The sequence below is a fragment of the Pyrus communis genome, chromosome 1 (assembly GCF_041283825.1).
Source record: "Pyrus communis isolate YQ-2024b chromosome 1, ASM4128382v1, whole genome shotgun sequence".
Lineage (NCBI taxonomy): Eukaryota > Viridiplantae > Streptophyta > Magnoliopsida > Rosales > Rosaceae > Pyrus > Pyrus communis.
The window spans coordinates 8,957,400-8,980,621 of NC_142565.1; the positions used below are offsets into that span (position 1 = coordinate 8,957,400).

The 23,222-nt window shown below is 40.2% G+C and overlaps 3 protein-coding genes and 3 pseudogenes across 3 annotated transcripts; 3 read left to right on the plus strand and 3 right to left on the minus strand.

Moving 5' to 3' along the window:
- Positions 1-2,247: 2,247 nt before the first annotated feature.
- Positions 2,248-19,447, plus strand: LOC137721522 (isoflavone 3'-O-methyltransferase 4). Its single transcript, XM_068460616.2, has 4 exons — positions 2,248-2,839; positions 18,295-18,605; positions 18,853-18,917; positions 19,015-19,447. The coding sequence occupies exons 1-4, from the start codon at positions 2,436-2,438 to the stop codon at positions 19,309-19,311; spliced, it is 1,077 nt and encodes a 358-aa protein (XP_068316717.2). The 5' UTR covers positions 2,248-2,435; the 3' UTR covers positions 19,312-19,447.
- LOC148699101 (uncharacterized) lies at positions 3,607-5,493 on the plus strand (annotated as a pseudogene).
- LOC148699102 (uncharacterized) lies at positions 6,380-12,878 on the minus strand. The gene has a single exon (XM_088696185.1). It carries the CDS (start codon positions 10,826-10,828, stop codon positions 10,160-10,162), a length of 669 nt encoding a protein of 222 aa, XP_088552311.1. The 5' UTR covers positions 10,829-12,878; the 3' UTR covers positions 6,380-10,159.
- LOC148699103 (uncharacterized) lies at positions 14,477-15,236 on the minus strand (annotated as a pseudogene).
- Positions 19,448-19,742: 295 nt separating the features above from the next.
- LOC137719763 (isoflavone 3'-O-methyltransferase 4-like) lies at positions 19,743-21,109 on the plus strand (annotated as a pseudogene).
- A 279-nt stretch (positions 21,110-21,388) lies between these two features.
- Positions 21,389-22,838, minus strand: LOC137719764 (protein CURVATURE THYLAKOID 1B, chloroplastic-like). Its single transcript, XM_088696193.1, has 6 exons — positions 22,765-22,838; positions 22,435-22,538; positions 22,249-22,335; positions 22,040-22,102; positions 21,821-21,858; positions 21,389-21,685 (listed from the first exon to the last, which is right to left on the minus strand). The coding sequence occupies exons 2-6, from the start codon at positions 22,513-22,515 to the stop codon at positions 21,628-21,630; spliced, it is 327 nt and encodes a 108-aa protein (XP_088552319.1). The 5' UTR covers positions 22,516-22,538; positions 22,765-22,838; the 3' UTR covers positions 21,389-21,627.
- Between the last annotated feature and the right edge of the window lie 384 nt (positions 22,839-23,222).

Genomic DNA, 23,222 nt, shown 5'->3' on the forward strand with positions numbered 1-23,222 from the left:
TTTCTAATTATAGCAAGTTTGGAGTGCCAAATGAGAATTTTGGAGTGCTAATAACAATTCCCTAAAATAAAAGGGGATAATATAAAAATCAGATGAAAAAACTGAAAATCTTATTATTAAAAAAAGTAATTTGAGTGGTGATGGTGAACATTCTATCACATATGCAAAGGAAGATACTTTACTCTGTTAGAACTTGCCCCTTATAAAGCATGATGGAGATGTTTGGGATAATTTACTCCCTTCTTCCCTAGTAGTGCAAAGGGAAGTTATCACACTCTCGTATTTTTTGTCAGAATTAAATAAATCAAACAAAAATAATGAACAATTTAGTATAGAAGTGTGAGAAACACGTGTTTATTTTCTAAAATTTTACAAGAATGGATTTTCTAAGTGTGTACTGTGTAAAAGAAAGATAGTCTGAAAGGATAATACTAGGGAGACCAAATTTTTTAAACCAAATTTGCAAACCAAAATGATGTGGTTGTAAATGATTGGATTATTACTTAAGTATAGATTAACGTGTTTATTTCATTAGTGACACATAATTTGGTTTACAATTTAGTTTAAAAAATTTGGTCTCCCTACATTACCTAATTTGGGACATATGGCCCCTTGGAGGAAGATCATACGATGAAGGCTTTTCTTTGCACAACAGTGGTCCAACCTGGACCCCCCTACCCATCAAACACCACAAAATGCCTATCCTTCACACTATCCAAATGAAAGAGTAATGAATGGTTGTCTATCTCCAAAACTTTGAGAGAGCAGAATCTCCACTTTCCAAAACTCATCCTTTGATAATCAATTATATATTAAATATATATTAATTAGCATACCCCAAAACCTTAAGCCCAATTTTACCCTCTAAGGGCCATCACTTTAATTATTTTCTAATAGTGATAAAACCTTATAAAGTGAGATAACTTTTTGGTAGTGATCAATATGGGACAATGTTTACTGTTTAGTGATATTTCTACTCAAAAAATTCCAACATAGAAAAAGTAAAAAAGATGCGTTGTTATCATTTGTCATTTTTAGTCATTGCGAGATAAAAAGGAGTCGTTTGGTGTCTTGTTCTCATCCTGTGGAGTTATAAAGCAATTTAATAAATTTGTGTGAAGTTTGTGTTGTGTCTGAAAATACTATCCTATTTTTGAATATGCAACATATATTTAGTTCATACATAAGTGTTTTTTTGAAATTTAAGTCGCTTGTCATAAGCCACTCTTATTGTTTGGTATAAAAAAATTAGATTAATCTGGATAGTATATAAAGTTTGTACGTTGAAGGTAAGGTGAATAATTTTTCAGTTTCAAAGGATCATAAGCATTTAGATTTAAAGGAAACTTATCTCTTCCAAAATTACCATATGGTAAAAATGAAATATTTAATATAGTGGGTTATTTAGTATAATCCAACATGTCACCAAAACAGTCTTCATGTGCACCAACTTACATTGCAGGCAAAATCCAATAAGGGAACTGTTATTAGCATTCCAAAAATCTCATTCTACACTCCTCACAAGTGTATTTTTCTTTCTAATTATAGCAAGTTTGGAGTGCCAAATGAGAATTTTGGAGTGCTAATAACAATTCCCTAAAATAAAAGGGGATAATATAAAAATCAGATGAAAAAACTGAAAATCTTATTATTAAAAAAAGTAATTTGAGTGGTGATGGTGAACATTCTATCACATATGCAAAGGAAGATACTTTACTCTGTTAGAACTTGCCCCTTATAAAGCATGATGGAGATGTTTGGGATAATTTACTCCCTTCTTCCCTAGTAGTGCAAAGGGAGGTTATCACACTCTCGTATTTTTGGTCAGAATTAAATAAATCAAACAAAAATAATGAACAATTTAGTATAGATGTGTGAGAAACACGTGTTTATTTTCTAAAATTTTACAAGAAGGGATTTTCTAAGTGTGTACTGTGTAAAAGAAAGATAGTCTGAAAGGATAATACTAGGGAGACCAAATTTTTTAAACCAAATTTGCAAACCAAAATGATGTGGTTGTAAATGATTGGATTATTACTTAAGTATAGATTAACGTGTTTATTTCATTAGTGACACATAATTTGGTTTACAATTTAGTTTAAAAAATTTGGTCTCCCTACATTACCTAATTTGGGATATATGGCCCCTTGGAGGAAGATCATACGATGAAGGCTTTTCTTTGCACAATAGTGGTCCAACCTGGACCCCCTACCCATCAAACACGACAAAATGCCTATCCTTCACACTATCCAAATGAAAGAGTAATGAATGGTTGTCCATCTCCAAAACTTTGAGAGAGCAGAATCTCCACTTTCCATTGCAAATCAAACCCCTCCAAAATTACAAACTCAAGAACAAGGATAAAGTTGTAGCTTTATATACTGAGAAGATAAGTAAACACATTCAAGTGACATTATCACAATACAAATATTCCAATGGCCCTGCAGCTGGAAGAAGAGCAAAACTTCTGCTATGCCACGCAGCTAGTGTTTTCTTCTGTTCTGTCCATGTCTATGCAATCAGCAATCGAGCTAGGCGTTTTCGACATCATAGCGAAAGCCGGTCCTGGTGCCAAACTCTCTTCATCAGAGATTGCAGGTCATATCGGCGGAGGCACCAGGAACTCAGAGGCACCGATGATGTTGGATCGTATTCTAAGGCTCCTTGCCAGCCACTCTATTCTCAGCTGCTCTGCTGCTGCTAATGAAGAAGATGGGTCTGATCCTCAGCGGCTCTACAGCCTTGGCCCTGTGTCCAACTACTTTGTGACTAATGAAGATGGTGTTTCTTTGGGTCCCTTGATGGCATTGATTCAAGACAAGGTCTTCCTAGACAGCTGGTATTTTTACTACTACGTACTCTCTTGCGCTTACTAATTAAACATTGTCTTAACCCTTCTCTTTTTGTTCATTTATATTTTGTTTTAGTAAAATTATTAGAAATAATTTGAGCAATGGTTCCGAAATTTAGTTTAATTAGAATTTGGTCTTTAATTAAATATATGTGAGTGTTGGTCTCCGACCATTTTAGAGTGAAAATCAATTATTATTTTGAATAACTCTATTAGAACTTCGTTCCTTTTTTGGGTGTTTGTACCATACTTGACCAATCCCAAAACTACTAAGCACCGGTTAACAGCATACCGTCAAGGATCCACAAGACCTTTCCTCCAACCAGGAGGCCAATCACAACACGACACATGTCGGTATCAGAGGCCAATCATAGCGTGACACGTGTCGATATCAGAGGCCAATCACAACACGACACGTGTCAATGTCAAAACAAAGCTAGAAACTCTCTTCTATAAAAGGGGATCATTATCCCACAATAATCCCTAATATCATTTGTACTAAACCATTTACTAGAACTTACTAAAAGAGAGCTTGAACCTATGTATTTGTGTAAACCCTTCACAACTAATGAGAACTCCTTTAGTCCGTGGACGTAGCCAATCTGGGTGAACCACGTACATCTTGTGTTATTTGCTTCCCTGTCTCTATTCATTTACATACTTATCCACACTAATGACCAGAGCAATCTAGCGAAAGTCACAAACTTGACACTTTCTGTTGTACCAAAGTCCTCGCCGATTTTGTGCATCAACATTTGGCGCCGTCGGTGGGAATCGCACTTATTCCTACTCTCTCCAGCTTTGTCAAGCTGGTTTCCACCATTCACACACTTTCCTTCGACCAGGCACCCCTCTCCAACATGAGGAGTGAAGGGAGCCACAACACGCAGAACGACAGCCCTCTCGCACTTAGTGCAAAGCAACGAAAGAAGGAACGAAAAAGGTTTGCTCTTCAGGCTAAAGTCGATGAGCTAAAGGCTCAGAACAACAAGATAGCGATAAAGAATGAGATCCTCCAGGAGCAATATGAGAAGCTCTTCGGAATGCTCCATGAAGCTAGGCATACTCAAACACACGAACTCATCACCCCTAGGGAAGTCAACCACCACCTGGGTGCCCCCCAACACAGGGGATCACCTGCCTTCAACATGGATATCCTTAATAGGGAGCGAGTTACTCATAAAGGTGTTGATCAACATGAGACATCTCTTGACCCAGCTGCTTCAACCCGAATCAAAAAAAGTGGAGGAATGCACCTTCTTGTAGAAGGAGTAGAAGGATCAAAAGCCGTTTATCGCGACTGTCGGGATTTCCTGAGGCAACGTCGAGAGAACCCCATCCACATAAGCTCGAAGGTCAATGATCCAAGGGTTTCTGAAAGGTTCGGTCCTCTTCCATGCCCCAAGCCAATTGCCAATCTAGGGAATGAGCGACATGTCCTAGAGGAATATGAAGGTACAGGGGACTCAGGGGCGTTTCGACAGGCTCGCCCTGGAAGTCAGTACGGTGAGTCCAAAGAAACATCCCATGCCCTTGACCAAGCTTTCCTACTTCCAAGAGGAGATGAAAACTTACGGAAGAAGAATCCAGCAGTACCTGACTCCACTCAGGACCCCCTTGTCCTACAACTCCTTGAGGAAGTAAACAAGTTGAAGGCCGAACGTCAGGCCGAAATACCTGACTGGAACCAACCTAGGCATGGCCCTCTTACAAGGAAGATCTTCGACCCCCCTTCAAGCAAAGACAAAGCAGAAGCTTGGCTTACAACTCTACACTAGAAGGGAGGACCTGATTGAACACCTTAACCTCTTTGAGTCCACCATGGCATACCGGATGCACACTGACGAAGAACGCTGTCTTCTCTTCCCCTCTACCCTCTCTGGCGGAGCTCTAAATTGGTATTTCCGTCTTCCACCTGAGACAGTAGACTCATTTGAGGAACTGAAGAAACTATTTGTCTCTCAACACATCTTCCAGACAGATCGCTTGCATTCTGCAGATGACTTGTACACTATTCGCCAGAAACCGGATGAGTCGCTACGAAAGTATGCCGGCCGCTTCAGCCATGAGTATTCTCGCTGCGCTGAGGCAGATGATAAAACCGCCCTTAAAGCCTTCACGGCAGGCCTATGCAACTGTTTCTTCAAGTACATGATCAATGCTAACACTTGGAAGACTTACTCTGAGGCAATGGCACAAGCTTATAACCATGCCTCCGCCGAGGCAAGGGCATATCAAGGGAAACCCCCTACAACCATCCCTTATCAGTAAATGGGGAGTGGAAGCCAAATCCAACCGAATGAGAAGACCTCAACCTTCCAAACAGCAGCGACGCTTCCCCCTGCCCTACCTAATACCTCGCCAAGTCAACAGGCGTATCATTCTCAGGGCAAGAGGAAAGACTTTCATCCTCACCAGTCTCACTTTAATAAAAAAAGTAAGGGGCACTATCGCGATAACCAAAGGTATCACCACGATAATACGCGCCCCCAGGCGGTCAATGCAGTAGGCCAAACACGTGTCTAGAATGGTCCTACCCTGAGGTATGAGACATACACACCTTTGAACGCCACATGCACGGCCATTTACCCCAGTATAGCTCACTTGATACCAAAGCCAAGGTCGAGGGAGCCAGATTTCAAGTCCACGAAGAACAGTGGCATGTTTTGTGGTTACCACGAGTATAATGGCCATGACGGCGAGAAATGTATCACCCTCCGTGATCATATTGAAACTTTGGCACATGAAGGAAAAATTGACCAATTCCTCCTTCACCCTCCAAGGGATAACTGCAACCAACACCAAGTGAATATGATATATTCCATAAGCGGTGGCATACCCATATCTGAATCTTCCAACAGGGCCATGAAAAACAATGAACGAACGTTGAAGCCTGGCCACCAAGTGTTTCACATGGAAGACATCAGGGGAGGCAAGTATCAAAAGCCTAACTGGGATCCAATATGTTTCTACCCTGAAGAAGAAAGAGGTATCATTTATCCTCACAACGACCCACTGATTATGGAGGCTCACATAGCCAACTTTGATGTACGACGAATCCTGGTAGACACGGGGGCATCAGTCAAAATCATGTTTGCTGAAGCTTTCAAAACACTTAATGTAGTTGAACACTTGCTCGATCACTCGGTTTCTCCTCTGATAAGCTTCTCTGGTGATGTCGTGCAACCTTTAGGGAGCGTACATTTACCCTTCACCATTGGTACAGGCCCGTACACAGCCACCATCACCACTAACTTCTTGGTGGTCGACTGCCCAACGGCATACAATGTCATCTTTGGGCGCACAGGCATTAATGATCTCAAGGCCATGGTATCCACGCATATGTTGTTGATGAAATTTCCAACCCCCTATGGCAATGGTTACATCAGAGGAGATCAACTTAGTGCACGATCATGTTACAACACCTCAGTCAAGCAACAACAATTGCATGTACCCAAAGAGACACTCTCTATACATGACCAAGTTATCAAGACCAGCTCGGACAAAGCCAACTTAAATATTCACGGTGGTAACAACCAACCCGACGATCCTCGAGATGACTCTTTCACCCAGCAAGAACAACCTGCTGAAGAGTTGAAGAAGGTCTCTATCTCAAAAGATTATCCAGATCGCATAGTGAAGATTGGCACCACTTTGTCACCACCCATTCGGTTGGCATTGATCTCTTTTTTGCAAGAGAACACTGAAGTCTTCGCCTGGTCATACAAGGACATGTCAGGCATCTCTCCCGATATCATCTGTCATCGCTTGAGTATTGATCCCAAGACCAAGCCGGTGAGACAGATGTGAAGATCTTATGATGCTAAACGATATGAAGCAATAAAGGCAGAAGTTGAAAAACTTAAAAGCATAGGCTTCATCCGTGAAGTCAATTATCCAACGTGGGTAGCAAATGTGGTCCTTGTTCAGAAAAATCCGACCAAGGAAAGTCTCTTGCTTTAAAAGATCTTATAGAGAATGTGTGTCGACTACACCGACTTAAACAAATGATGCCCGAATGATAGCTTTCCCTTTCCTCTCATTGATAGATTTGTAGACTCTACAGCAGGGTGTGAACTCTTGAGCTTCATGGATGCTTACTCAGGGTACAATCAAATCCTCATGAATCCTTCGGACCAAGAACACACGGCCTTCACCACTGATAGAAGGCTATATTGCTATAAATCATGTCATTCGGCCTAAATAATGCAGGGGTGACTTATCAAAGATTAGTCAATTCAATGTTCGCTGAACAGATTAGGAAAAGCATGGAAGTTTATGTTGATGATATGTTAGTCAAAAGCAAACATGTTGACCAACACATTACCAACTTATCTGAAACCTTCTCCATCCTGAAGAAGTATCGAATGAGGTTGAACCCCAACAAATGCACTTTCGGTGTGGGCTCTGGAAAATTCTTAGGCTTCATGATTAGCCAACGAGGCATTGAAGCTAACCTCGAGAAGATCAAAGCAATCATGGACATGAAAGAACCAGTAACCTCAAAAGACATCCAGAACCTTACCGGCAAGGTGGCAACCTTGACCAGGTTCATTTCTAAGGCCACAGACAAATGCGCTCCTTTTTTCAAAGCACTTAAGGGAAGTAAGAAGTACATTACGTGGACCGATGAATGTGCCGAAGCATTTAAGAACCTCAAGGAGTACATGAGTAAAGCCCATCTGCTTTCAGAACCTGAAGTTGGCGACACCCTAATTGTCTATCTATCTGTCTCAGCTTCAGCAGTTAGTTCAGTCCTTATTCGTAGGGATGGTAGTATCAAACGACCTGTCTACTACGCTAGCAAAGCTCTACAAGATGCAGAGACACGATACTCCAACATTGAGAAATTAGCTCTAGCATTAGTCATGTCTGCTCGGAAACTTCGCCACTACTTCCAAGCACACTCCATCATCGTGCTTACCAATCACCCCCTTCAACAAATACTTCAGAGTCCTAACACTTCTGGGCGAATGATCAAATGGGCCATAGCACTGGGAGAGTTTGACATCTCCTACCACTCAAAGCTAGCTGAAAAGGGCCAAGCAGTTGCAGATTTCATTGCCGAATTCACTTATCCCATTGACATTTCTCCTACACCTGAGGCAGCGGCTTCATCACCCCTGGAAACCCGAAAGTTAGAACCAACACTCCCAGTATGGACTCTATATGTTGATGGCTCATCCAACCAACAGGGTTGTGGAGCAGGACTAGTCCTGATTACCCCCGACAAAGTGGCAATGGAGTATGCACTCCGCTTCAAATTCAAGGCGTCAAACAATGAAGCCGAGTATGAGGCCCTTTTAGCAAGCTTACGTTTGGCCAATCACCTTGGAGTTAAACAAATTAATATCTTCAGTGACTCCCAATTGGTGGTTAACCAGGTCACAAACAACTTTGATGCTAAGGATAACTTCATGGCAGCGTATCTTGCGCAAACACAGCTTTTGCTCAAGCACTTCCACTACCAGATCACCCAAGTCCCTCGAGCGGCAAACAGTCATGTTGACGCTTTAGCTCGCCTCGCCTCAGCAGTGGAAGATAAGATTGGGAGAAAAATTCATGTCGAATTGTTGGCAACACCAAGCACCATGGTCACAGAAGTGTGCAACTTGCAACAGGAGGATAGCTAGACCACCCCAATTTACAAATTCCTTGTTCATGGCACTCTCCCAAATGATAAAGTCCAAGCTAAATAGATTCGATACAAGTCTACAAGCTACCTGATCATTAATGACTAACTCTACAAGCGAGGTTTCAAACTACCATACTTACGGTGCCTCACACCTGCGGAAGCGGAAATTGTCCTTCGAGAAATACATGAAGGAGTCTGCGGAGATCATGCTGGATCTCGATCCCTAGCACACAAGGCTTTTCACCAAGGATATTACTGGCCAACATTCCACCAAGATCCCATCAGAATATCCCGCTCATGTGATAAGTGTCAACGCTACGCAACTATTCATCACTCCCCTCCCGAGCCTCTTACTCCTATGATCAGCCCTTGGCCCTTCGCCCAATGGGGACTTGATTTGATTGGCCCAATGCCTGCAGGAAAGGGCAAGGTCCGCTATGCAATCGTTGCAGTTGACTACATCACAAAGTGGGCCGAAGTAGAACCATTGGCAACCATTACTGAGGCAAAAATAGAAGACTTCGTATGGAAGAACATCCTTTGCAGATTTGGCATTCCTAATGCGATAGTCACGGACAATGGGTGACAGTTTGACAACAAAAAGTTCAGGATGTTCTGTTCTAAGTTCAACATCAACTTATGTTTTGCCTCCCCAGCTCATCCCCAGTCTAACGGACAAGTTGAGGCCATCAACAAAATAATCAAGCGCACTTTGAAAACCAGCTTGGACAAGGCTAAAGGTTGTAGGCCAGAATTTGTACCCTAAGTTCTTTGGTCATACCGCACTTCATATCGGACTTCAACAGGAGAAACTTCATTCTCACTTGCCTTTGGTACAGAGGCTGTTGTCCCAGTTGAACTTGAGCAAGCAACGTTCCGAGTTCAGAACTACATGCAAAGTGAAAATGACAAACAACTGACCCTCAACTTAGATCTAGTCGAGGAACACAAAAACCAGGCTCACTTGAGGAATGTCGCCTACAAGCAGCGCATCTCCAACTACTATGACTCAAGAGTCAAACCTCGCTCTTTCAAAGTGGGGGACTGGGTATTGAAGAAAAGGCTACTCTGCGACAGAGTCCTGAGTGAATGGACATTTAGCCCAAATTGGGATAGACCGTTTGAAGTTATTGGCATCAGTCGCCCTGGTTCTTACAAGCTCAGGAACTCCGATGGCAAGACTCTTGGTCATCCATGGAACGCTGATCACTTGAAGTACTATTACAAGTAAACTTACATTGTACAAGTGTTGAGCTACGGCCATTCGGCATCCTATGTAATGAAGGTCATTTGGCATCAATTCAATAAAGAGGTGATTTAGACAACCTGGTCCTAACTCCCTTACATCCCTATCACTGAAACGCTCAGGTTTGAAGCTTCAACACGAATGCTTACAACATGAAATAAAGTCTATATATATGTCAACATGACCTATATTCAAACAAGGGATTTATTCAAACATAACCAAACATTCATCAATGATAGTACAAATACTTGGCAAATAACAACAAAACGCACAGTACAAGGTTGCAAACATACACAAACAAAAAACCCTCAGCCTTATAACATGGCACATGCCAGACAAACAATAAACTAGTACATCCAGAGTACATGGCACATGCCACACAAACAACAAACTAGTACATTCAAAATACATGCAGAAAAAAAAGGCATTATGAGTCACCCTCATCTGAGACCGAACCCCTGACAATATCACTCTGCGTTTTAACCGCATCGCCATCGCCACCATCCTCGGTATCTCCAGAACCATCCTCACTCTCCTGAGATTGCTTGCCGACACTAGCCTCATTATCAGAGTCATCCTCACTACTAGGATCAACTGCGAGGACGAAGGCTTCACCTCTTTGTCGGTACTCATCCATCTCATCACGGTACTTTTGGATAATGCTTCCATTATCGTAACGCTCAAAGACGGCCATCCATTTCCTTTTCTCAAAATTAGCCGCCCGGATGCAGTGAGGTTTAAAAGCATCTTGAAAGGCCTGGGAACCTAAGAACTCCTGCACGGCAGCATCCCTCTCAGTTGGGATACTCCTATTTAGCTTAGAAACTTCAACCAAGGCACTATCCAACTCCCCTTTCACCTTGGAAACTTCGAGGATAGTAGTCTCCAACTGTTTCTTAGTCCCCTCCAATTGTTTCTTGAGCCTCACATTCTCACCATTTCGCCTATTCAAACTCTCAAAGTGTTGATCTTTGAGGCGGATGGCCTCAGCCAAAGCTTTGCTCGTTTTTCTAACATCATTCACAAGCTGGTTATTCTCTTTAAACTTTACCTTATACCGCTCGACCTCTCGTAATATGTCGTCGTACTCAGTCATGACCTACATGACAAGATTATCGTCACTACCAAGAAAAAGAGGGAAGAAAATAAAGAAATGACAGAATAACACTTACATAAGAAGATAGCCTCATCATCCGGTCACGATCTAATTCATTCTCATCGAGCGGCTCGCCAAGCTCGTCAACAGTGGATCAACGTCCTGCCAAGCAATTATTGACATACCTAAAACTACTTAGCTGCATGGCAACCTTCAAATCCTTCCAATGGATGCTGCCAACCTCTTCCTTATACTTCCTCTTACGGCTGGAGCTAGGGTCACCTTCTTGGTCAGTGGACTTCATGGTTGGAGGAAAGATGGGCTCGATGGTAGGAAAATGAGGCAACAGCACACCCGATAGCCTCAGCTTCAGCTCTTTTTGAGGCAGTGATCTTGAGGACCTCCTCTTGCGACTTAGGTCTAGGGGCTAGCCTCACCCGGTGTTTACGAGCTCCCTTGTGAAACAAAATTTCATCTACAGGAACTAACATGGGTGCTTTCCCTTTATTGGTGCTAGTCCCCCATTTCTTGCTCACTTTCTCCACTGAACAAGAAAAATCAAAGTAAAGAATGCTACTTTGTAAAAGAAAGAGGGGGCAAAATGAAGGATACAACTTACTTGCTCGTCTCTGGCACTCCGACATTAGGGGTTGGAAACCGTACTTTCGAAACAAAGGTCGTAGCTTGCCCAAATGTCTATCCTCCTTAGGCACCCTTAACACCTTCTCTACATCAGCCAATTCCCGTCCAGACAATTTAATGTTGCCTCGAGTTACTACATGAAGGAAAATGTTAGACGCAAGAAGAAACTACAACAAATAGCAAACAATGCGAACAATGGATACATTACAACCTACAGTCTGGAAGTGAGTAAGAACACATCGCTCAGGCGTGACACCCCTAACATGCTCCCAATCATCATAAAGAAAGCACCAACGATATTTCCAAGTGCAGTATGCCTTTTTCTTACCAAAGACAATACGTTCTCTCTCACTCTAACATGCACACTCGGCATATCCTGGGCATGCTTTCATTGGGCGCATCTTATAGTAGTAGCGCCACTGATGGAATGAAGGCTCACCTAACCCACATTCCATCCAAATAATATAAAACCCGATCAAGGTATCCCAAAAACCAGGATTGAGTTGCCCAAGCGCATATCCAATGAAAGATAGCATCCGTTGCAACCAATGGTGCAAAGGCAACTTCACCCCTAAGGTCAATAATATTTTAGTATAGAACATGACATGACCCTTGGGCGGTTCAGAAGGCAATTCTTCATGATGTACCAAACGCATTCCTACACTGCGAGGGATACTACATGACTGCCTTAGAGCTTCAAGCTCTCTTTCGCTATCTAACAAGTTTTTCTCTAAAAGGTCCGCTGTGAACTCAAAGTGAAATATGGGTATGGCGTCAAAAACAACCCCCTCACCCACTGACATGAAGGAGGAAAAACCAATATTGGCTAAAGTTTGACAATTGCAAAAATCATCCAACGTTTCTTTGGTACAAGACTCCAACAAAGGCCCTGAAGACTCCAACATTGCAAGCTCAAACCTAGAGCTAGAGCTAGGGGAGCCCTCATCACTAGGACTTCCAGACTCTGACATCTACAACAAACAGAAACAAACTCTATCACTACATGAAAGATCGAAACATAAGGAAGTTCCTAGGGCATGAAGAAAAAGCTCAACCAGTTCATCATGTTCTTAAACAAATACATGAACACTTAAACAATTCAACTAGAATGAAAGCATGTGATCAAGTGGAGAAGATTACCAACCTGAAGATGATGCAAAGCAATGTCGGAATCCCTCTCAACTAGAGAACACTCTATTTTCCAAAATTACTACAAAACAAGCAAATGAAGGCAAGTTCAAGAGTGAAGACTTATCCTTCTTATATAAGTTCAACAAGACCAAACAAATTCAAAATTCAAATTCAAACCATGAGAAAGTCCCACATGGAACTTCCACAAGCTAGGAAATTTCAAACTTCAAATTTTCTGTTTCCCCCATTCTTATAAAAAAAAAAACAAAAAACAAAAAAAAAGGAAACGCAACAACTTCATCAATGGAAGACAACAACAATTCTCAAAAGCTTCACACACTCTTGATCAAGATAGTGTGAAGCAAAATAAATTTATGGTGCCAACAAAAGCTTCAACAAGTAAAGGGCAACAACAAATGTCAAAAGCCTTACACACTCTTGATCAAGATAGTGTGAAGCAAAACCAACTTATGGTGCCAACAAAAGCTTCAACAAGTGAAGGGCAACTACAATCTCAAAAGCTTCACACACTCTTGATCAAGATAGTGTGAAGCAAAATCAATTTATGGTGCCCAACAAAGCTTTAACACAAAAGCTTCATCTACAAAGTTTCAACATCAAACAAAGCTTCATCAATGGAGAGCAACTACAATTCTCAAAAACTTCACACACTCTTGATCAAGATAGTGTGAAGCAAAATCAATTTATGGTGCCCAACAAAGCTTCAACACAAAAGCTTCACCTACAAAGTTTCGACACAAGAGCTTCACCTACAAAGTTTCAACACAAGAGCTTCACCTACAAAGTTTCAACACAAGAGCTTCACCTACAAAGCTTCAATACAAAAGCTTCAACTACAAAGCTTCAACACCAAAGCTTCAACTCTCAACTACAAAGCTTCAACACCAAAGCTACAAAAGCTTCAACACTATAGCTTCAACTCTTAACTACAAAGCTTCAACACAAAAGCTTCAACACCAAAGCTTCACTACAAAGGTTCAACTCTTAACTACAAAGCTTCAACACAAAAACTTCAACACCAAAGTTTCACCTACAAAGGTTCAACTCTCAACTACAAAGCTTCAACACAAAAGCTTCACCTATAAAGCTTCAACACAAAAGCTTCAACACCAAAGCTTCAACACAAAAGCTTCAACACCAAAACTTCACCTACAAAGCTTCAACACAAAAGCTTCACCTACAAAGCTTCAACACAAAAGCTTCACCTACGAAGCTTCAACACCAAAAAAGCTTCACCTACAAAGCTTCAACACAAAAGCTTCAACACCAAAACTTCAACACCAAAACTTTAACATCAAAACTTCACCCATTAAAAAATAAAAATAATAATAAAAAAAATAAATAAATTTCAAAAATTCAAACAAATAAGAATTAAAAATTAAAAATTAAAAATTCGAAAATTAAAAAAACAATCAAAAACTCAAAAAATCAAAAAATCAAAAAAAAAAAAAAAAAAAGCCTAGGCCTCCCCTTCTTTGGGCCTAACAACTTTCATACCAAATATATATGAATGAGGAGTTCTAGGCAACCACCTAGAAAGGAAAATGGTGAAGTTTTGTTTGGAAAATTACCTACTAGCAAGACACCTCCCTCGTTAACTCCCTCGACCGGAGACTTGGGGGACTCATACCATATACCACTACACCTTGGTACTCAGAAATTTCACGACTACTCAGTACCTTGGATTTTTCAAGTCCCCAACCGAGAAGTTTTCCTCACTCAAGAAATTAAGGGAGCACTACTTCAACCTACAGGGTCCACCCATGAAGTTTCAACATGTAAACTTCAACAAAATAAAAAATTCAAAGAACTTAGTGAAGGATACCTTAATGTATTTAACACAACATGGCGAATGAAGTAAAGCTTATTTATTGATATCTTCGATAAATTACAAATATGTGCATACACATGAATCAAAACAAACAAATAGGAGGGCATCTTCACAAAGGCTGCTCAGGAGAAGTCTCAACACTCGGCAAAGTCCCAGAAATAGGAGGCATCAGAGGGTGATTATTTTGAGCCTCAGTACTGGGCAGAACACCAGAAAGAGGAGGCACCAGAGGTTGATCATTTGGAGCTTCAGTATGTGGTATAGCCCCAGAGGACGAAGGCAACAAATGTCTTTCGAACAAACTTACAAACCTCTGATGATCATTTAAAATCTGACCCTCGGATTCCTGTAACTGGTCAAGCTTTCTCTTCATGGTTGTAGCATAGCTATGTGCGAGCATGTGCAACTGTCTATTCTCGTGCTTAAGCCCTCTGATCTCCTGTTTGAGACTTATCACTTCAGCCGCCAATGATTCAACTTGGCGGGTTCGAGCAAATAGGCGTTGGCCATATTAAACACAGAACCTGCACATTGAACACTGAAAGCTAGAGAATCCTTAACAGCCAACTCATCGGATCGTTTGGAAAATAGTCTGTTGTCTTAAGGAGTAAGAAGATTCTTGGCCACCACCACAGCGGTCATATCATTATTCATCACAGAGTCCCCAATAGTAAGGGGACCAGTAGGAGATAAGAAGGATGGGCGCCATATGTTATCTTGAGGAGACATGGTTACCTCTTCTACAGCATTCAAGTCCAAACGACGGTCGGAGGGGCCAGACATTCTCAGAAAAGATGAAGAAAAAAATGAAGTACAGTAAGTCTCAGAAGTACGAAGATAAGGAAAAAATTCCTACAAGCAATAACTTTTAGAATGAACTCCTTGAACTTAATTGGTGCTTCTATAAAAAAAAGAGCTAGATCTTCAATAGGGCTGCTTGTTCAAAAATCGAAGAGGCACCACTCTCCAAATTTCGAGAAGCGGATTTCCTGGGTTAAAATTTATTAGCAATCTCCACACGCGACATCAGTTCCTCGGATACCAAGGACAACTTTGCCAAAGAACTCTGACAAAGTTAAGACAAGTAAATGTTGAAGGCCCAGTTACCCTACTATTACCCACAAGGATAAAGGAATAGCACCACTGCTTGATTATTGGAAAATCCTTATGTGTGTCAACCTCTGTGCTCCGTGGCAAAGAAGACTTGCAAAAATGCCCAACCTTTCTTCACATCTGAGAAAACACTCCTAACAGGATTGCTTGCCCAGAAATCGAATAGGCACTACTCTCCGAATCTCGAGAACTATATCCCCAACAAGATTGCTTACTCAGAAATCGAAGAGGCACCGCTCCCCAAACTTCGAGAAGTCAGATTTCATTGGATAAAATTTGTCCACAATTCTCACACGCAACATCAACTTTCTGGATACCACAAACCACTTTTTCAAAATGCTCTGACAAAGTTAAAACACGTGAACCTTGCAGCAACCACTACATTGCTTTGACCGAGAAGGGTAAAAGAACAGCATTACCACTCGCTGTTGGGACAATTCCTATATATGTCGACCTTCCTGGTTGTGGCCTTCATCCTCCACAGCCAGGCAGACCTGCCAAACAAAAAAAAAATGATCAACCCTTCCTCACATCCGAAATGGCACTCCCAATCTAGCTTCTCGAAATACTCCGTTTTCTTCTCCTTCAATAATACCCATGCCAACCAGCCACATAAGAGCAAGAATATCTCATATCATCAGGGTTGAAAGCAAGAGTATCCCATATCATGTTTTTTCCCTGTCTTTTCCTTTGCCCTTGCTTTTACCTGCAGGACAAAGAGAAAGAATGAAATCAGTCGGAACCTGAAATCAAACTTCCGATCTAGAACTGATTGCCCGGAACCTTTGCCTGGTCGCTTGCCTAGCATTGCTCTCGAGTACTCATCCTCAACTGTTGTCAAGGTCATGAATTCCTTCGGCAAATACCTCAGAACAGTTAGTACGATATTGGCTCTTTACACTGAGGTTGCGCACCATTACTGCTATACAAAATATTGAAGCAGAAGGTTCAACGGCGAGCTAGAACAGATCACTACAGCACGACGCCCCTTCTTGTGGAACCACACAATCCAAATGGAAGAGTCTAAGTCAAATCCAATCTCGGCATCACTGCTTTAATTGAAGAGATCGAGAAGCCTCAACAGCCTTTTGCTAGCACCGTCGTCGAAGAACAAAGCTTCGCCATACCACATCTACTACTTTGTCAAACAGCAAAAGTATCTCATATCATCAGGATCGAACATACTCCAGGTCTGATGGACTTGTTTTGACCCTCAAATTCTGGAGTCGGCTCGCTCCTTTGGAGTAAACCAGAAAACCCTCCAGCCCAATTCAAGAATACACCTGTGGAAAGTCAAGTACAATAAAGCACGTGCCGATTTGTCCGTCTTCTTCAAAAACAAAAGTACCTCATATCATCTCTTCTCCCTGTTTCTTCTCTTTATCCTTATTGCTGAATGAGAGACAGGGAGAATGAGTACAATCAGCCGGAACCCAAGATCAACCTACCGATCTGAGACTGATTGCTTGGAACCTTGATTGCTTACCTTGTCTGTCACCTCCTTATGCAGATCTCCTCGCTTAGAGACTTGGGGGACTCCTACTATATGGTTTGTATCGCACTTGACCAAACCCGAAACTACAAGTAAGCGTCAAATGAAAATGATACATTACCTTGTGCGTCAATGCCAACCAAAGATACCACTCCTGGATGAAGGAAAAGTACTTCCAAAAGAAGATGCCACATCTACTTACAAGACAGAGAAGGCAAATGAAGGCAACACCACACTTCGATACTTGGAAGTTTTGTGATTACTCAATGGTTTGGATCTTGCAAGTCCCCAACCAAGGAGCTTCCCTCACTCGGGAACTTAGGGGAGCACTGTTTGTACCATACTTGACCAATCCCGACACTACTAAGCACCGGTCAACAGCATACCATCAAGGATCCACAAGACTTTTCCTCCAACCAGGAGGCCAATCACAACACGACACATGTCGGTATCAGAGGCCAATCATAGCGCGACACGTGTCGATATCAGAGGCCAATCACAACACGACACGTGTCAATGTCAAAACAAAGCTCGAAACTCTTTTCTATAAAAGAGGATCATTCTCCCACAATAATCCCTAATGTCATTTGTACTAAACCATTCACTAGAACTCACTAAAAGAGAGCTTGAACCTATGTATTTGTGTAAACCCTTCACAACTAATGAGAACTCCTCTAGTCCGTGGACGTAGCCAATCTGGGTGAATCACGTACATCTTGTGTTATTTGCTTCCCTGTCTCTATTCATTTACATACTTATCCACACTAATGACCAGAGCAATCTAGCGAAGGTCACAAACTTGACACTTTCTGTTGTACCAAAATCCTCGCCGATTTTGTGCATCAACATTGGGTAACAAAAAAATCTAACTACTTAATACAAAGTAATAATAAATAAATAAATTGTCAGCACAAAAAAATACGAGAAATAATGCCGGCAAGCTATCCAGGGGTTTGCCTTCTCTTCTAGTCCGTCACTCATTTTTAGCCGGCTAATGATCCAACGCTTGTTAAATCGAGTAGTTTAAACTCATTTGGGAAATTTTCGTTTGTTTCATATCTGAAATCACTTGTAACTTATTTATTCACAACAAATTAAAGAAATTTCCACATCAATCACGACTCATTGGTGAAAAAGTTTTGGTGTCTCTCTAGCTTTTTTCTGTTCTAATTAGCCTAATTAATAGTAATTTATCTTTTTAACTCTAACTTGAGTGGTGTACATTGACATTGCTAGGTCCCAACTGAAAGATGCAGTTGTTGAAGGAGGAATTCCATTTAACAAGGTCCATGGGACGCATGCTTTTGAGTATCCAGGTTTAGACGCCAGGTTTAATCAAGTTTTCAACACAGCAATGTTTAACCACACCACTATTGTCATGAAGAAGATTCTTCATCTCTACAAGGGTTTTGAGAAACTTACCCAACTTGTTGACGTTGGTGGTGGTTTGGGAGTCACTCTTAGTCTAATCACTTCTAAACATCCTCATATTAAGGGTATCAATTACGACTTGCCTCATGTCGTAAAACATGCTCCTTCATATCCTGGTAAATTAATTTGATTCATAATACTTAGTTGGAAAGTGATTTCTACACACCTACCCTTTGCCTCTCACTATGCACTTATGTTTAGGCTTCATATTGAATAAAACATACAGAATCAAGAGACTCTAAATAAACAGCGGTGTACAAAAGAAGAAAATAGGCGTGCGAAAATCATTTTCCTTCTTAATTAGTTTTTTTTATATCTTATACCAGCCGTGCAACTTAAAATAGGAGTGAATTTATTTTGCAGGGGTGAAACATGTTGGAGGAGACATGTTTGCAAGTGTTCCATCTGGGGATGCCATTTTTATGAAGGTAATTTTTCAATTTCTCAAGCATTATTTTTTTTTTTCCTTTTCAGTTTGAGGTCATGCGAACAATGGTTATAATGTATCTTTTGATAAATATGTAGTGGATACTTCATGATTGGAGTGACCAACATTGCCTAAAGCTGTTGAAAAATTGTTACAATGCTATTCCAGACGATGGGAAAGTGATCATCGTGGAAGCACTTCTTCCAGTGATGCCTGAGACTAGCACCGCCGTGAAGAGCACCTCCCAAATTGATGTGCTTATGATGACTCAAAACCCGGGAGGAAAGGAGCGGAGCCGAGAAGAGTTCATGGCTTTGGCAACTGGTGCAGGATTTACTGGCATTAAATATGAATGTTTTGTCTGTAATTTTTGGGTGATGGAGATCTTTAAGTAAACAACTGCCTCATGGAAGTGTAATTCTGGCCTCTTGCCCCATCAATAACAAAGGCACTGATGTAATTCATAATAAACTAAAAACACTTACCTTGAATGGAACCTCTGTCTGCAAGCACGATAGGTCTTTACTCTCATCACACCCTTCAATATTCGAAAGTCTTCTACTCTCTTCAATGTGGCCAGAATATGTTTTCTTTGGGGTTTAACCCCATGAACTGCGAAAACTTTGTATGTATTGTTTCAGCAGTCAAAACCTTTAATTTGGGTCGAAGAGACAATGCCTCTTAATCTTTACCTCAAGACTATCATATGCGATGAGACTACATGAATTTTTTTAGTCATGGACTCGCACCTTAATTTTTGACAAGAGAGAATTCTGACTGTTTCGAATATGTTTGCATGATGTATTGTGCCACTATGATTCGAAACATGAAGATTGAACTTTATTTGAAATGTGATTCAGTGTTCATGTTATGAATTGTGCAATGCTTTATTATTATTTTGTTGGACTATGTCTAGATGTGTGTTGGGATAAAAATAAATCAAGCTCATAATCATATCTCCGAAACACCTATGCATGCGAGCATGATCAGCAAAATATTTTTCTTAAAACATGAAGATTGAACTTTCATGTAATTTTTAGTGTAATTTTTAGTGTAATTTTATGTAATTTTTAGTGTAATTTTTTGTAATTTTTTTAGTCATCAACTCGCACCTTAATTTTTTGCAAGAGAGATTTCTGACTGATTCGAATATGTTTGCATGATATATTGTGCCACTGTGATTCGAAACATGAAGATTGAACTTTCATGTAATTTTTAGTGTCAACAAATGTATCAATTTCATGCATATATCATTGAACAATAGATATCTAAAAGTTACTAATTGGTTCACATTTCATAGATTTATATTTATAGGTCCCAACAGAAAAATGCAAGTGTTGAAGCGGGAAGGCCATTTAAAAGGGCCCATGGCTCGCACCTCTTTTGAGTATACAGGCTCGGACCCGAGGTTTCATCAAGCTTTCCACACTGCAATGTTCAACTACGCTATTACTGTTATCAAGAAGATTCTTCAAATCTACAAGGGTTTTGAGCAACGTAACAAACTTGTTGATGTTGGTGGTGGTTTGGGTCACACTCTTAATCTAATCATTTCCAAATATCCTCATATTAAGGGTATCAATTACGACATGCTTCAGGTCATCAAATATGTCTCTCCATATCCTGATACTTACAATTTAATATTACAATTGTGAATTAATTTATTCTGTTTTTGTTCTTCTTTATTTTAATCACAATATATTTGTGCAGCATATGAATTGGGAGCCAATTCATTTTTTTCAGGTGTGGAATGTGTTGGAGGAGACATGTTTGAAAGTGTTCCAAAAGGGGATGCAATTATTATGAAGGTGATTTTTGAGTTCCTCATACATTATTTTTTAAATGTAACAACTCTATATATACACTTAATTTCTTCAATTTGATAAATATTTGTAGTGGATACTTCATGATTGGACTGATGCGCAGTGCCTAAAGCTGTTGAAAAACTGTTACAATGCTATTCCAAACGATGGAAAAGCAAACATTATAGAAGAAATTCTTCCAGTTCTTCCAGACACGAGCACTTCTGTGAAATGCACGTCCGAACTGAACTTGGTGGTGATGACTCAAACTCCGGGAGGGAAGGATCTGAGCCGAGAAGAATTCTTAGCCTTGGCAATTGGTGCTGGATTCAGTGGCATCAGATATGAATGTTTTACCTATAATACCTGGGTGATGGAGTTCTTTAAGTAGAGAGCTGCCATGCCATATGATCAAGGCTTAATCATCCGAATTAATAAAAGATTTTGTTGCTTCATATGTAATGTGCGTATTTGTATTTGTAAATCAATTGGTGTTGGATTAATTTATAGCATCAGATATGAATACTATTTTGTTTGTAATTTTTGGATAATGTTTTTAAATAAGAAAACATCAGTTACTCCTGATCAGAACTGCACATTCTGCAGACTATTGTACTTCGTGTACTTTTATCATTTCTTTCTACAATAAAAGATCAGAAGCATCGCGATATGAATTACAAGGAGCTAACAGGGAAACAAATTACAGTAGTACTAGTTACATGTATCTCGCAGACAAATTGCATACTTGACATTAAGTTATAACATTGGTCAGAATATGCTTATGCAAACAACATGAAGAATGTTCACATCTTTACGGACAATGCTGCGAGATATTTACGTATGTAGATAAAGCTTAAAAAACCGGCCACCAATTCATCTCACCTCAGCAGCATTACTTTTCTGTTTGTTCTAGCGGCTGCCGATTATATCTTTGTATGTAGCTTTAATCTTCAGTGTCAAAGCTTCTCTGCAATTTTAGACATCATAAGTCAACAAAAATATGTTATTATGCGCATCTTTTGGAAAGTTTTTAGACCAAGTAAATTAACTGAAACTACTTATTTATACTCTCCAGTCAAGGTAATGAAAAATTGAGACTCACCTGTCTGGTCTGAAAACAAGGTTCTTGTATGCAAACCACTGCAATATCGAAAAGAAAGACAAGTATTTAGAAATAGGTGCAGTCTATCAAGTTGTGCTATATTGATCAAACGGTTCTTATTCATGTACTGCAACAAGTAATGAATCTAATTCTTTTCCGGTGCTGTTAAGTTGAAGATTTTCTAAGAGAATGCAAGAGCAAAATTACAAACTAACTTACCCCAGTGTAGCCAATTCCTACAAGCTCAAGAACACCAGGGACTAAAGGAAGCCTATCAATTGCCTGGTAACAATACCCGTCGCACAGAAACCCTTTAGTAATTGGATAACTGATAATGAGAAGTTACTAAAATGTACACATTTAAGAGCACAACAATTTATGGTTCTTATTGAGAAATTATAAGAATGTGCTAAGATGAGGAACCGCACCGAGATCATTCCACTGGAGGCCCATACTGCAACAGCACCAGCTACTACAAGTGAAGACACTGCATATTTATCTTCCACTTTCTCCCACTAGACACCAAAAGCAAATCATTATTGTCACATAAGTTGCTGAACTCACTAATACAAAGGCTGATGTAACTTAATTTTAATAAGTATTGATAGGCTCACAGCTTCTTGAACTGTCTTCACAATCTCTGGCAGCTCAGTTGTTGCAACTTCTGCCGGTGCTTCCCCTGTCGGCATTGCCATGACATTGCGCGCAATCTTACGACCTGAAATAAAAATTATTAAGTATATAGCTACACGGTAATGTTCTTGTTACAGATTCTAGTATATGTTACCAAACTGTCAGTCTGAAATGCACATATGCTCAAATAAGATTTCGCCTTATTACCAACTGTCTGGATTGGTCCGATACATATATTAGTACTTTATAACTACTAAAGTACTGAGTATAATGCAAACTAATACTAGGGATATAATATATGAATGGCTCACAATATGCAGTGGTCTTCCCTGCACGGTTTTGAGACTGAACTGGTGGTGGAGGAAGCGTAGGGAGGGTCACATATTGTGGTACATATGTATCTGATGCAATAGGAATTAGGTGTTTTTATATGAATACACCTTATAACTTAGTAAAGGAATTAAGTTTGAAAGATGTAATCGTCTTCGCAATTTGTAGTCTTCTTTTTTATTTTAGTCACTGTAATAATAATTATAGTTTGGAATCTGTTTTCTTCTTTCCTCGTCCTTCATTTTGTAACATGGTATTAAATTGAGTTCAATGCCTCTAGGTTCAATCCGCTTTTGTTTGTTATTGTTTGTTTATCGGTTCTTCATCTCTTATACTTCTCCTTATTGAGTTTGGTTTATCTATTGTTCTAATTCTATTGTTCTAATCCGTGGATTTTGTCGTTTTTCACCGTGGGTTCGTTTTCCGAGAAGGACCAGAT